Source organism: Pistacia vera, unplaced genomic scaffold (genome assembly GCF_008641045.1).
Source record: "Pistacia vera cultivar Batoury unplaced genomic scaffold, PisVer_v2 Contig475, whole genome shotgun sequence".
Lineage (NCBI taxonomy): Eukaryota > Viridiplantae > Streptophyta > Magnoliopsida > Sapindales > Anacardiaceae > Pistacia > Pistacia vera.
The window spans coordinates 175,768-191,992 of record NW_022196307.1 but is presented as its reverse complement, the minus strand read 5'-3'; the positions used below and the strand labels follow the sequence as shown (position 1 = coordinate 191,992).

The following is a 16,225-nucleotide window of genomic DNA, read 5'->3' as shown; positions in this document are numbered from 1 at the left end:
GTGTTCTAAAAGGTATGATAAGATTAAATAAATCAAAGTCTTGAATAAAATACATACGTATGACGTTAAATTATATGTACCGTTCTACTCGATGTCGATTGAGGGTTGAAGGCCTTGAGGCTCTTAACACAGATAAAAAATAATAATAACAATAATAAATAAAATAAAATTTACTATGCTGCACAATTTTTCTTCTATAACCTTATCTTCATTAGAGTACACGTTTTTTCGCAGCCAAGTTTGCCTTGATGACACTGTTTTCATCTATAAAATTTTAAAATAATATTTTTTCACCTAAAGTTTATATGAAAATGACATTTTCCCACATAAAGTTTGGTGAAATAATACTTTTCCACTTGTCAAATTTCAAAATGATATTTTCTCATCCTTCGTCAAGTTTTATTAATGTTTTCTGTTAATATTTGGCTGAAAAGATAAAAATACTCTTAAATAGTTTATTATAAATTAAAATTTCGTTAAGTCAAAGTCTTTATTCGATTATTTATTAGTTCAAGTATAAAAATATCATTTTTTTTTATTTAATTAATTAGAAATATTAATTTTCTATGTTAATTAGTAAAAATAAAAAATATTATATTATATGGGATATTAATATCATTATAAATAAATAAATATTAAAATCATTTAACTTTAATCAATTCCATAGTATTACTCCAAACTTTTTTAGGTTGGGTTAATTATTTTTTCTTTTTTACTTTTTAATATTTGACTTTTTAGCTAATTAAAAATTAGTAAAAAAATTTATAAAGTTAAATATTTAAATGTATTTTTCGTTTTTTTTAGTAAAATATTAATGAAAACATAACAAAACCTAACGAAGGGTGGGAATGTGTCATTTTGAAACTTGAGGGCGTGAAAGGGTCGTTTTGCCACAGCTTGGGTGGGAAAATGTCATTCTCCCTTCCGTTAATATCTAAAATACACTTCATTTTCTTAATTGGTGCTCTGCAAGTTATCAGGAGCCAAGGTAGAATGTGTTTTATCCAAAATACACTTCACTTTCTTAGATGGTGTTCTGCGAGTTATCAAAAGTCAGGGCAAAGTGTGTTTTGTAGAGTGGAGACCGATGGATCCAATGATGGTGACTGATTGAATATTCGATGTCAGAATCAACTAAAAATCAACTAAGAACAAGAAACTCTAGTTTTACGATGACCGATAATCGATAAAAAATCAAATACCAAAATGAAAGAGATTTTATAGAGAAGAAACTGGAGATTCAAATATTGGTGACGGAGAAGCCATAGGAATCGACCAGAATTAGCTTTGAGTAGCAACTAAACGTTAACTTTGGATAAAAAAAAAAGGTATTTTAAAACTTTTTGGGTGGCAAAATGTCATGAAGGCAATATTAGTTTCCTTCCTTTGCGCACATCCTATTCTAATTATTTATTCCCGCTGGGCCTATTATTAGATGTTTATCCTGAACCGCCTTATCCAGGTCCAGTCACTACGGCTATCACAACAGTCAAACTATCAACATGGGTCCATCACTCCACTAACAGCCACCCTCCAGCCTCAAATTCCCCGCTGCTAACACCAACCTAGTGACCTGGAGGAGTAAGAAACAGACCTTGGGTGGGAAATAATCGTTTACTCTCTTCATTATCACATTTTCAAGTGACACCAATGTATTTGAACCACTAAATTTGACTTCCAATATGACAAAATTAAACCAGAAATCGGGGGAGTATAAAATATAAGAATAGAAAATTAGAAACCGAGAGAAGCAAGATTATAGTAGACATAACTGAAAGGAGATGTATTAAACTATAAGTTACTCATTGATTTCACAGAATTCACCAATTCCTTTCACAAATACATTGAACTCCCATGTTAAAAGCAGCGATAACACAAACCTTACAAAGACACAGACTATAGCCAATGAGCTACAACAAAACATATCCAACAAAGGATATATTTGATGTAGCCTTTGGCTTTCTTATTTACATCAAAGACCTAAGGGGTTTCTCCTTATTTAAATAACATAACATAACATAACATAAACTATAGCTGCTTTATCCGGGTATGTTCATATTTCACTTCCCACATTTGCAGGGGTTGCAGGAGCAGTTGGCTCCGCAACCGCAGTTCTCAGCTCCATGGTTCATCTCAGATCCCTCAGAGAACCTACAGCATCAGTAAAATTCCAGATTATTATCATGAAGAAAAAAAATTGAAGTTTGAAGCTTTTTCAATGCATAATCTTTACATACATCTTCACAGGAGCAACCCCAACGATGAGGGTCTCGGTGGTGTTCATCTCCGAGAAAGACGGGTCAGAGTACTTGCCACATCTGCATACATGTCAAACACCAAGATCAGGAACAAATTAACTGGTTAAATTAAATTAGTACTAAAGGAACTAAAAGTGAAAATATATCATGTTACATACTTGCAGTCGCTGCCGCACGAGCAGCTAGAGCCACAGTTGCATCCAGAAGACATTTTCTTGGTGAAGAAGAGAAGATCTGCAAAGACTAAACTGGGGATTTGAGTTCACAGGAAGATTCAGATTCAGAGTATGAGACGAGTTGTTAAGAAGCGACCTTGACTTGCATTTATAGTACAGTTGATGTGAAATGGGGTGGATCTTTACCGTCCATTTGGCACAATCTTATATAGATTGCGTCTTCATGCGTTACTATGTTGGCCATCTTTACACCCACCCCACGTAACGCTTAATAAGCTCTCACTGTCTTTGACACGTAAGCACCGCCCAATCAAATTAAACAACGTTCTGGGTTATTAATTTATGTCATAGTCCAAGAGGTAAAACAAGTAAAATTCTATGTGGTTTTAGATGATTGCAATGAAACCGATCCAAAGAAATCTTGAAATGTATCGATTACAATTAAACGACTATTTCCCTCCCAAGGTTTGCCTTAACAATACTTTCCACCTAAAATGTTTCAAAATACTATTTTCTTATTCAAAGTTTATATTTTATTAATACCTAAAGCTGATTCCAGATAAATTCTGGTAGCAAAAATTTTCTACATCGCTACCATTTAAACCTCCGGTCTGTTCTCTACAAAACCCTTCTTACTTTAATATCTAATTTTTTGTCGATTGTCGACTATCATAAATCTAGAATTTCTTGTTTTTAGCTAATTTCCAGTTGATTTCGATGATGGATATCCAATCGGTCACCACCATTCAATTCACCATCCTTCACTCTACAAAATCATTTTCTCTGTACTAATTCCGACGATAGATATCCAATCAGTCATCACCATTCACGTTCGACGAATTACCAAGAGCCAAAGTAAGAGGCTTTGTAGAGTGGGGACCGGTGGATCAAATGGTGGTGACCGATTAAATATTCACTATCGGAATCAACCAGAAATCAAATAAAAACAAGAAACCTTAACTTTGCAATGACCAATAATCGGGAGGAAATTAGGTGCCGAAGTGAGAGGAGTTTTATAGAAAGAAGATCGGAGGTTCAAATAGTGGTGACGAAAGGGAATTTTTACCGCCGAAATCGGCTTTGGGTAGTAACAAAATATTAACTTTGGGTGAAAAAGTAGTATTTTGAAACTTGTTAGGTGAAAAAGTGTCATTAAGGCAAACATTAGGTGGGAAAAAATCCTTTACTCTTTTTTTGTTTTTTTGTAATTTATTGGGTATTATTCTATTGTGAATGTGAGCATCTAGGCGTAAAACAATAAAAATTCTTTGTGGTTTGAGGTTGAAAAATAAAAGAATTGAAATAGTTTTAGATGATTCCAATGAAACCGATTCAAGAAATCTTGAAATGTATCGAATACAATTATCATCTATAGGGTTAAAAATAATGAAATTTGTAGCAATCGATAAAGCGACAGTAAAGGAGAGACAAAAACATTTTTTAAATCCATCCAAGTATATAAGAATATTAATCATGAAAATTGACCAAGTAAACAAACAAATAGCAAGGGTCATTTTCTGTAGAAAAATCATAGCCATCCACCATGGGAACATCGAAACCTGTAGGACCCTCTAGATATTCACTAAATTTATTCCATCAAATTTCGAGCAATAATTAATACAATTTTATATTAATTTTTAGGATGGTAAACGGCTGGCTGCACAAAAAGGCATGAAGCATGGCATTTTGTAATTAACATCTAAATAAATACCCACTTTACAGCTGATGTTTCTAGAATTTAAGTTCCCAATTTTCTTGTATTATAAAGAAATTCTGTAATATTATAGCACTAATATCGTATAATATTAAAATTTATCACAAAATCTTTTATAAACAATAAATTAATATAAAAATTTGAATTAATAACTCCATATTAAATGATAGAAAATAATATATGAAAAAACTTCGTATTAATTTTTTTGTATATGTAATATTATTTAATTTTATAAATCGTAAATAATAGATAAATTAAAACAACAAAAAATTAAAACTGTAACCATCTTATCGATAAGAATAATAAATGGTATGATAACATTAAATAAATCTAAGTCTACATATGTATGAGTATAAATAACAAAATATTCTGAATAAATTATATAACTCAATTATTAAAATTATTAGAACCACACGTTCTGCTGGATAGATTGATGTAGTCGAGGCTCCTACCACACAAAAAAAATCAGTTTCTATGGTGCACATTTTTCTTCTGTAACCTTCTCTTAATTATTAAACATTTTCATTTTCAGTGACGCCGATGTATTAGAACTATTAATTTTGACCTTCAATAAAACACAAAAAATAAGTTCTATGGGCCCTTTGGTACACAATTTTTCCCTACCATATTCCCTATCCTATCTAAAATACCCATTTATTTCCTTATTCTCAAAATATTATTCTATTTTATTCAATTCTTTTTAAACCCCTTAGGTTTGTTAATTTAACTAAACACCCCTCAATTTTTTTTTTTAGAAATTGATAAAAACAGCCTAGCAACCCACATTTGCCAGATTCCGGCCACCACCGTCAAAAGTTGGTCGAAATAAGGTATAATAACGTACTACTAGCTGGATCTGACCGGTAGTGCGTCGATCTAGTCTTTTTCGACCAGATCTACGGTTTGACCATAACTAATCGTTGACGACCAAATGCGTCAGATCTGACCGTCAATAGCCAGATCTAACCGTCAGAAAAGGCCATATCGACGCACTACCGACCATATCCAGTCAATCGTACACCGATACGACGACTTTGGCCACCTTTCGACCGTGGTAGCCGACTGTAAGTATTTAATGGGTGAGTGAAAGTATTTTTGTTAATTTTCAAAAAAATTATTATGGGGATGTTTAATAAATAAACAAATCTAGAGTTATTTTTATTAATTTTCAAATCCTACATCATAATAACTACCCAATTTTTTTTTCAAAATATTATTCTAAAAAATATTAAAATAATGGTCCAAGTGCAGCCTTAATAAACTCCAAGTCGGGGGAGTATAAAAATAATAATCGGGAACCAATCAGTTTGACCCCCTTCTCTATTATTTAATTTGTTGTATGGGAGCCTCAATTTTATAATTATGTGGTTGGCTGGTTGCCACACTACTTAGTTGAAAACAAGAAAAAGCGGTCTCAATCATGTAAATTATAAACCATGATTAGATTATAGAGTTTACTAAATGTTTTATTTTTTTTAGTAAATTTTCTTTAATATCTAACACGATTGGATAATTAATTAATAGACCATTATATTAAACAATGTTTACTACTTTGTTTATAATCTAATTGGTACACCAATTATTTTGAACTATTCAATAAAATAGTTAAGTCAAGAAATCAACAATTTTCTTGTTATCAATGACAAAATTTGCCGGAATTTGACAAAATATTACCTTTTCCTCATCGGTGAATTGGATTTGCCCAACTCAACGTTAAAATTTTATTTGCCACTATGTTTTTTTTACCACGAAATTCAATAAGTGGGTCAACACCTTTGAACTTGTAGTTTATTGATCTATATTTCTCAACATGACTCCCATTATTTGATCACCGATCTCGTGAACTTAAAATATTGTATATATGAATTCAGAAGACCTTTTTTTTAATATTGTTTTTCATCGTGGTGGGTTTTGTACAAATAATGATTTTCATACAATTTAAATTGAAATACCAAATTATATGGTAGAGGTCTCCAACCTAGGACCAATTATGAAGCTCGGAGTACGCCTTCATTCGAGGTAGACGTCGAGCTCAGAGATGGAGACGAACAGAGGAAGCGTAGACAATTAGCGAACATATGTGAATACAACAATTGGCGAGACGGTATGTAATTATGTAAACCTTAATTGTATTGTCGTATGTCATTACTTGTAGAAATGTGTTAAAATCTTAAAAAGAAAAATCGATTTCGCTTGGATTTCTTCTCCCTACCACTTTTTTCACCCAAAAAACTTCAAAATCCACACTAAATCTTTAGTTGTGAACTGGAAAACACTACAAATGGTCGGGGGGTTTTGAAATTGAAATTGACGGTTTTGGAGTTTGATTTTCTTAAATGGAGGAAAATTGGGTTTATAATTGGGGCATTTTCGTCAAAATGGAAATGAGTGTATTGATGCGTGATTTTTATACCAACAAAATATACGTGTGAAATATTGAGCTGACCTAAAAGATACACGTGAATGTAAAGGAAAATGACAGTAAATACAATGGGGACAGTTTTTAAAGTGGTTCGGATGCTAAGGTAGCAAGTCATACGTCCACTGATGCTTATATTGATGATAAGGGTCAGGTCGCTTTGACTAACTGACTTTACAATGGTAATACAAGGTATCAAATGCTGAAAAATTATAGAGAGAGAGAGAGAGAGTAGCTAATCAGATGTAAAATATACGAATCCCCCTCAATGAGAGAGGGGCTCTCAATTTATAGAGGAATGGATCGAGGCAATCATCACTGAATCTGTGGGTTGGTGAGATTATCCGCACAAAATCCTTCTTTATGTCACATTGCCCACCTTCTTTAGTGATTTGCACGATTTGGAGCAGGGATTAAACACCTGGGATCGTCACAGCTCTTGGCTGGCCTGGCGCGCTCCCACTATTCTGACAGAAGCAGGCTGCGGGCGTTCCCATGATCAGACTTTTGCATGCTAATTGGACATTACGTCAGCCCTTATATTTTTAGGCATAACAGAAGTCCCCTAGTTTTTAAGGTTTGATGATCGAACCTTGGAAACTATAAATCATGCCGCGATTGGATGATTTATGGAGATTCTGGTGATTCTGACCTGTTTGAAAGTAGGTCGGGATGGCACTTTTTGCGAACACGTCCTCGCATGGTCATTGTTCACAGAGGATGAGCGACCTGATTTCGTTAGGCGTCACCTATTGTGCTTTTGATATAGGTGCATTTAATGAAGCAGTCCATATGCTGACAGATGTGTCCTGCGTGTGATAAGTGCCAGCCAGACGCATTAAATGCGTTGTATGCTGACACATTACGTTTTATCAAAACATTAAATGCGTTATACGTTGGAACGACGCCCCTGATCAGAGCATTAAATGTAGATTTGAGACGCAATTAATGCTCTGAGAAAGAGAGGTGGCCGTCGTTTGAGCTTTTCAACGGGAAAGATGAAGGTTTGACTTTATCCAGTCGTGACGCTTACTCTTCCCCGTTGATGTGCGACACGTGGCCATGATCAACGGTGAGAAATCTTTACCGCCCAAACGCCGTTTCGATTCTGAGAAATCCAAACGCCGATTCCTACGCTATAAAAACCTCAAATCTTTCTCAGGCAATGTCACCAGAGTCTTTTTCACAGAGAGTAAAAGATTTTCGCAAACCTGGAACCTTTGTTTTCCAAACCTGCATTTTTCTGACATTCGAAGCAGAAGCTATTCTCATACTCCGAGAGGTAAGAACCTTTCTCTGTTTTGTTTCATTATTTTCCATGATTAAATGGCGTTAGTCTTCCGGTAACCAATTGGAGACGAAACGCTTATGTCGGGTTCAAGCCATGAATGGCGGCTCGAATCATGCTGTTAGGGTTTTCTTTGGGATTTAGGGAGTTTGTTTCCTCCCACGTCATCGTGCGAAATAGCGTACAGCGGCTAAATGACTGTTCTGCTTGTTGCTTTTGCAGACTAGCAAAATGGACCCCTCAACAACCAGATCCGAGCAGGGAACCGGTTCATCCCTGCAGGGTGCTTCGAGTATCCCTCTAGAGGTCTTCTCGGTACTTACCGGAGACGAGCTCGAGAGGGTAATAAAACAGTATGGTATTGAGGTGGACGTTTTCCTCGACGTGGCACACTCATCGAGATACCCGCTAAGTGGTTTGGTCGCGATCTCCGAGGAGATCATCAAAGGTGGGGGACTGATCCCCTTCCACCCTTTCATCAGGTCGCTTTTGGACCACTTCGGGGTCGCGTCGATGCAGCTGACTCCGAACGCGTACGTCATTGCCGTTGCAATGTACATCGCGTGCCATGAGAACGGGTTGGGCGAGCTGACCGCGACGGAGCTCGGCTACTCGTATTTTTTGAAAAAGAGCAAGGACAAGGATTCTTATTACTTGTCCAGGCGACCTACCATCGCCGAGGGGATACACAGTTACCCTAGCAACGCGGGGGCCTATGAAACGAAGTTTTTCTTCTTTCACTATGACGGCCATTGCCGCTTCCAGGAACCGAGTAGGCCTTTTTTTTTTTTTTTTGACAAATTCATTACATTCGAAATGTGCTTTTTCTAACGACTTGATTCCTTTCTGACAGTTAACAAGACGACCGACTTAGGGCTGCTCTTCGATAGACGTAAGATCGTGCATGTTGGCTCCCTACCTGAGGACAAGTGCGACGCGAAGAAACTCGTGACGACCGCGAATTTGCGGAAATTTGGTTTCTTCAACGCAAGCGCGTCGTTAGAGTCTCCATTGAGTAAGTCCTGCTAACTGGTCCTTTTCTGGTCGTGAAATTGAATACCTTTGCTAACGGTGCTTTGCATGCAGCGACCATGCCTCCGAAGGAGTCAGAGTAGCCGCGACGAAGGCCGCTCAATTTCCCTCGGTCAAGGAAAGCCAAAGCGACCGACACTGCTTCGACCGTTCCCCTAGCTGAAGGTGCAGTGTCGGGCCCACCGGCACGACCTGCTGGAACTTCTCAGCCCCAACCATCAGAGGACGCACCAATCCGAACCACGAAGGCCTCCCAGCCGTCGCCTGCTCGCCCGAGGCTAAAGACAACGGCCTAGCAAAAGAAGAGGAGGCAGATTCAGGTCGAAGAGTTAGAGACCGAATCTGAGGGCGATCAACCTAAGAGGTCACAGTCGGATGTGAAGAGGTCAGGTAAGGAACCAATGGACGACACGACCACTGCCAAAGGCGCGAAGAAGGATACTCCAGTGTTGGACTCGCTGGGGAACCTATCGGAGTACCTGCAGTTGGTGGTCTACGCTTTATTGGAATGCAGACTCTCGGAATCATTTGAGTAGTTCGCAGATTCCAGCGAGGTGGACTTAATGTCCACATTGGTCCAACACTTAAGCAAGGTGAACGAACTGTCCTCGGCGAGGACTACCCTTAGCTTATTTTGATTAGCTAACTCTATCTTTCTTTGTTCGCAGACTCTTCTTGCCATGCGAATGTCCTTAGAGAAGGTTCAACCGGGAGCTGCAAAGGGAGAGGTTGCTCTGAAGGAAGAGAACGCAACGCTCAAGCGAAGTCTAGAAGCTGTCGAAACAGAGAGAAACCTGTCTTCTGAATCAGCGAACTGGTACCTAAACGAAAGAGACGCAGCTCTTCGCACGGTGGACTTCCAAAAGGCGTAGCTCGAGAAGCATGGAGAGGAAATAAAAGAGCTACAAAAAACCATAGCCAGACTCTCCAAGGAGGGCAGGGAGAAGGACCAGGAGCTCAAAGCGACCTCTCTGCAGGCCTTGCGAACAAAACAAGAGAGGGACGCCTCCGAGAAGTGAAGGCAAACTCTCGAAGTTGAACTTCAAGCAAGTCAGGGAAAAGTTGCTTCCTTGACAGAAGAGATGCAGAATCAAGCAGTGGAGGTCGAGGAGAAGGCTACGAATAGGCGATCGAGTCTATCTATGCCTTACGACCGAAGAATCCGTGACTTGATATGTCTGACCTCCCAGAGGGATACACTTATGTCCATGACGCGGGAGGATGATGAAGCGGTGGCCTCCCGAGCAGGAGGTTCGGAACATGCCTCAGATAAACCCTCAGCCGACCAGCCCTAGACGACGTGGTCGGTCCTCTAGGAGCCGGATTAGGGCTAGTAGTCATGCCATTTTGCCTGCTGTACTCCTCATTAATGAAATACATTTTTGCTTTTACAATTTCTGTTCTCTTTATTATACATGAGTTTGCATTGTTTACAATATTGGGACAAGTTTATGCGAACAGGATAACACATTTACAAGAACAATATTACATGCGAAAGTTGTTACAAGTGAACAAAATAACACTTTACAAAGAAATTATTTACAAAAATCAGAAATTAATTTACAAGGAAAATTGAGTTCGGAATTACTGATAGTATGGCCGAAAGTGCTCAGCATTCCAAGCTCGGGGTACTTCGGAACTGTTCAGCCTTTTGAGATGATAAGTCCTCGGTCTTATCACTTTGTCGATGCGGTATAGACCTTCCCAGTTCGGTCCTAACACTCCCGCACTTGGTTCCCTGATACCGAGAAGAACTTCCTTTAACACAAGGTCATCGACCTGGAAGTCTCTTCGCCTGACCTTTGAATCGAAGAACCTCTTCGCGCGTTGCTGATAGGCTGCTATCCTTAGCGAAGCCTTGCTGCGATGTTCTTCAACAAGGTCTAGGCTTGCTCTCATAAGTGCTTCGTTGTCGGCCTCATTGTATAAGTCCCTCCGAAGTGAACCAGTTCCCACGTCTACATGGATCATCGCTTCGCAACCGTATGCTAGCGAAAAAGGTGTTTCTGAGGTGGAGGTTCTCGAAGTTATTCTGTATGCCCATAGGACTTCGGGGAGGTTGTCGGCCCAATTCCCTTTGACTGCGCCAAGTTTGGCCTTTAGGGTATGCTTGATGGTTTTGTTGAAAGCTTCAACTTGGCCATTTGCTTGTGGCCTTGCGACTGAGGTGAATTTTTTATGGATGCCCAAGTCGTCGCAAAACTGTTTGAATTCCTCGTTGTCGAACTGCTTCCCATTATCCGAGATGAGAGTATGAGGAATTCCGTAGCGGAACACAATATTCTTGAAAACGAAGTCTTTGAGCTTTCTGGTCGTGATCGCGGCTAGCGGTTCGGCTTTTACCCATTTGATGAAGTAATCTACCGTGATCACAACATATTTGACTCCCCCTTTCCCGACTGGCATGGGACCGATGAGATCGATCCCCCACATGGAAAAAGGCCAGGGGCTAGTCATGATTATTAGTTCATGGGAGGGATCTCGTGGTATGTTCGTGAACCGCTGACACTTATCCCACCTCTTGACAAAGTTATAGGCGTCATCTTGAATTCGGGGCCAATAGTATCCTTGACGAACAACCTTGTTCGCAAGAGATCGTGCGGCGGTGTTATTACAGCAGATCCCTTCATGAATTTCCCTCATGATGTATTTTGCTTCTTCGCTGGTTACACATCGAAGGAGAGGGGCACTAAATCCTCTCCTGTACAGCTGGTCCCCGATGAGGGTGTAGCGAGCAAATCTTGTTCACAAAACCCTTGCCTCGACCTTGTCGTCAAGCAAGATCCCATCCTTGAGGTATTGGAAAATAGGAGTCATCCAGGAATCTGATTCTGTCACATTCACGGCCTGTTCAATCGGGCTGATACTTGGGGCCTCGACGAATCGAACAGGAATGCTATCCGGTGCTTTTGAGTCCAAAGATGAGGCTATTCTTGCCAGGGCATCCGTCACAAAGTTGCTATCTCTGGGAATCTGAGTGATCACAAAGTGCTTGAACGGCTCGAGTGCGGCCTTAGCTTCTTTCAGATAACGGATCATGTTTTCTTCCTTGGCTTGGTATTCCCCTAAAATTTGGTTAACGACCAACATGGAGTCGCTGTGGACACTGATCGCGGTCACCCCCATTTCTCTGGCCAATCGAAATCCAGCGAGCAGAGTTTCATACTTGGCCTCATTGTTGGTTGCCTTGAATCCAAACCAAAGAATGCCATGAACACGAGCCCTTTCGGGGCTCAAAATGAGAAGACCTGCATCGGCCCTCTTTCTGTTAGACGATCCATCGACGTAGAGGCTCCAGGTCGATAGATTGTAAGCAGTTTCCTAGATGGCTTTGTTAGGCTATTGCTCTGACTCACTTGGAAAATAGGAGAATTCTGAAATGAAGTTAGCAACAGCCTGCCCTTTGATAGTCGATCTTGGCTTGTACTTTTGAATGAACTGACTCAATTCCATGGCCCATTTAAGCAATTTACCCAACGCCTTTGGCTTCTGGAGGACCTGCCTAAGGGGGTAATTAGTTATCACATGGATAGTATGGGTGTGGAAGTAAGGTTGCAGCTTTCTGGAAGCGGTCAGCAGGGTATAGGCTAACCACTCATTTCTGGATACCGCATCTCGGCATCCGTCAGACGCTTGCTTGCATAGTACACTAGCCATTGAACCTTTTCCTCTTCCCGAACTAGGGCTGCACTGACCATGAACTGAGAGATGGGCAGATACAGGAGCAGGATCGGAAGAGGCTTGGACAGGAAAGGTGGTTTCCCGAGGTGTTCTTTTATACTTTGGAATGCTTGTTCGCACTCGGGAGTCCACTCGAACTTTTTATTGGCCTTCAGAACATTGAAGAACGGTAAGCAACGATCTATTAGCCTTGATATGAAGCGACATAATGTCGCTATTTGCCTATTAAGACTCATGACCTGTTTTTTGCTAGTCGGGCTTTCCATATCGAACAGAGCTTGAATTTTCTCAAGGTTGATCTCTAATCCCCGTTGGTTAACCATGTATCCTAGGAATTTACCTGACGATACTCCGAACTAACACTTAAGAGGATTTAGTTTCATTCTGTACAGTCGGAGGATATCAAACATCTCAGCGAGATGCGCTATGTGATCTGCAACGACATGGGATTTGACCAACATGTCATCCACATAGACCTCCATTGACCTACCGATCTGGTCAGAGAACATCCGGTTAACCAATTGCTAGTAGATCGCGCCAGCGTTCTTGAGCCCGAAGGGCACAACTTTGTAGCAATACAGCCCCTGATCTGTAATAAAAGATGTATGCTCTTCGTCTGGCTCGTATATCAGAATTTGATTATATCCTAAGTACGCGTCCATAAAACTTAGCAGCTCGTGCCCTGAGGTGGCATCCACGAGCTGGTCAATTCTCGACAGGGGGAAGCTGTCTTTAGGACAGGCCTTGTTGAGGTCGACACAGGTTTGCCACTTGCCATTTGACTTTTTTACCAGAATCGGGTTGGCAACCCAGGTCGGGTAGAGTACCTCTCGGATAGACCTGTTTCGGAGGAGGTTATCCACCTCTAATTTTAAGGCAGCATATCACTCCGGATCAATTGCTCTTCTCTTCTGGCGAACTAGCTTGGCTTCGCTATCGATGTTCAACACATGGCAAATGATATCCGGGCTGATCCCGACCATATCTGCGTGCGACCAGGCGAATACATCGATATTTTCTTTCAGGAAGCTGATTAGCTCGGAGGCGAGCTAGGGGTTGAGACTGCTCCCAATCCTTAACACCCGGCTTGGCTCCTTCGGATCGACCAACACTTAGGACAAATCCCCAACTGGCCCACTGGAAGGGCTTTCTTGAATCCGAGGATCCATATTGTCCCCTGCTGGGCCAGGCTGTGGCTCGATCCAGCTAATCGCCATGGCCTGGCGGGGAATACAACCCGAGATGCCCGTCCCTCTACATGCCATCTGCACTGCTTTTATGTAACAGTCGAGAGATGCGCTTTGAGATCTGCTAACTTCCCCTATCCCTGTCGGGGTGGGGAACTTCATCTTTAGATGGTAAATAGAAGTGACTGTCTTGAACTTTCTCAACAGAGGTCGTCCCAGGATCCCATTGAAGGCAGATGGGCAGTCCACGACCAAGAATTCAGTAACCTTGGTCACTTCGTCATAGTCACCCAGCGTGACTGGGAGTTGGATTGTTCCCTTGGAGATCAGCTGGTCCCCTATAAAACCATAAAGAGGGATCGAGGCGGGCTTTAGGTCGGCCTCGTCCAAGTTCATTCTTTCGAAAGCGTCCTTGAACAGGATTTTCACAGCACTTCCATTGTCCACTAGCATTCTGCGGACGTTATGGTGCTCTATGAGGGGCGTGATCACAAGAGCGTCGTCATGAGGATGATGCAAATGAGCTGCATCCTTTTCGGAGAAGGCGATCGGCTCCTTCTTGCGAACCTTTTGTGGTCGCTGCGATGTGTTCATCACCCTGATTGGGTCGTGATGAGCTTCGCGGGCATATCTCTCCTGGGCACCTAGCGTGTTCCCCACAAGGTGCGGCCCTCAAAGATTATGTTGACACTGCTATACCCTTTGCGATCACGACGCTTCTTTCCTTGCTCCCCTTGACTTTTCTCTTGCGCGGGAGCGGAGTCATCAATATACTCCTTAAAATGCCCCTTCTTAATGAGCTCTTCGATTGCTTGCTTTAGAGCTCAGCACTCATCTGTATGATGCCCATTGTCCCGATGGAAGCGACTGTATTTTTTATTATTTCTGGCTGTCGCGGGAGTTTTCATGGGCTCGGGCTCTCCGAGCAGACTGGCCTCTTCAGATTTATTAAGAATAGCCGATACAGATGCGTTCAGTGGAGTATATTGGTTTCTGTCGCGATCGCGACGAGGGACGGGAGCATAAGACTTTTTGTGCTTGTAGCAAGGTTTCTTTCCTTTTCGCTAATCGTCAGCGTCCCCTCTGTGATTAGCTCTTCTACTTTCACCCAAACCAGACGCACTGCCCGAAGAGCCGAGGCCACGACGGCAGAGTGCCGCCAATGAATTTTCTATCCGGAGGTACTTCTTCGCAAGTTTGTAGAATCCTGTGAGGGAAACATTGTCCTCAGCCTGTAATTCTTTCCACAGGTCGGTTTGTGGACGAACTTCAGATATGATGAGAGTCCGAACAGACTCTTCGGGAGTATGAGCCACCTTGTTAAGTTCTCTATGGAAACGATCAATTTAGGACTGGAGGGATTCATCCCTTTCTTGCCTTATATTGCTGTGGTAGCTCAAAGGCATTGAGAACTTCCGATTTGCTTGAAAATGTCTTACGAACGTCGCGCTCATCTGAGGCCACAAACTGATTGATCCCGCTGGGAGCGACCTGAACCACCGTTTGGCATGGGAGGTCAAAGTCACTACCAAATAACGATATTTTGCTAAATCTGAGACCTGGTAAAGTTTCATCAGGTCGTTAAACTCATATAAATGATCATGCGGATCGAAATTTCCATCAAACACCCGCATGTCGGGTATCCTGAATCCCAGTGGGAGTGGAGCGACTAATGCTTCGGGAGAGAAGGGGGACACAGATGCGACCTGCCCCTGTTCATTTTGTTGAGCTCTTAGTCTGTCTAGAGCTTGCTGCAACTCTTCAATTTGCGGCAATGGAGCTGCTTGGGAATTGCTTTCACCCATGCGAGTCCGACCCTCGCAATTGCGGTTGAGGAAAGTCCAGAGGTCGGGTTCCTCTTCGCCTCGGTCGGTAGTTCTGGCCACTCTTGACACACGCTAGCTAGAGGCGTGTGATGGCAACGAAAGGTGCGGGGTATTTTCACGACCTTCGCGGTGGTAAGAACCGCCCCGCGAAGTGTAGGACCCTCTCGCACAGTGATGATCAGGATCGTTTTGCTGGCGGTGATAAGAATCGCCCTGTCTAGCACTTTTATGGGTGTGTACTTGCGACGTGGCATGAGACAGCTCAGGCTACGTCTTTTCACTGAGTCTCAATGAGACTGGTATTCTGCTTGGGACGCGGTCGGTGTTTGCTGGCCCTTTGGAGCCCGTGGGCTTGTTTTTTGCCACCTACTTACCCTTTCGTCTATGCGCTACAATGCTCGCGGCACCGGCTATTTCCCTTTGCCATGCTTTCACGCGACCTGCAGGCGTTTTTGGCGGCTGCACCGTCGCAGCTGACTTGGATGGCACGTCTTGGTCCAAACGGTCCAACCTTCGGTTGACCGTCTGGAGAGTATTGTCAAACCTCTCCAGGTAGCTTCTTATAGCAGGGTCAAGCTGTGAACTTGATGGGATATCTCCTGCAGCATTTTGCGGGGCTGAAGGTTTTTTGGAAGAAGTGTCCC

General features: G+C 41.7%; 1 protein-coding gene across 1 annotated transcript; it reads right to left on the bottom strand.

The window, feature by feature from the left end:
• Positions 1 to 1,782: 1,782 nt before the first annotated feature.
• Positions 1,783 to 2,577, bottom strand: LOC116146274 (metallothionein-like protein 1). Its single transcript, XM_031431686.1, has 3 exons — positions 2,417 to 2,577; positions 2,238 to 2,318; positions 1,783 to 2,151 (listed from the first exon to the last, which is right to left on the bottom strand). The coding sequence occupies exons 1-3, from the start codon at positions 2,467 to 2,469 to the stop codon at positions 2,061 to 2,063; spliced, it is 225 nt and encodes a 74-aa protein (XP_031287546.1). The 5' UTR covers positions 2,470 to 2,577; the 3' UTR covers positions 1,783 to 2,060.
• Positions 2,578 to 16,225: the final 13,648 nt, after the last annotated feature.

Coding starts and splice junctions, on each gene's coding strand:
- LOC116146274 (XM_031431686.1), bottom strand. CDS start 2,469: ATGTCTTCTGGATGCAACTGTGGCTCTAGCTGCTCGTGCGGCAGCGAC. Junction 2,319..2,416: donor TCGTGCGGCAGCGACTGCAA/GTATGTAACATG, acceptor ACATGTATGCAG/ATGTGGCAAGTACTCTGACC. Junction 2,152..2,237: donor GGGGTTGCTCCTGTGAAGAT/GTATGTAAAGAT, acceptor CTGATGCTGTAG/GTTCTCTGAGGGATCTGAGA.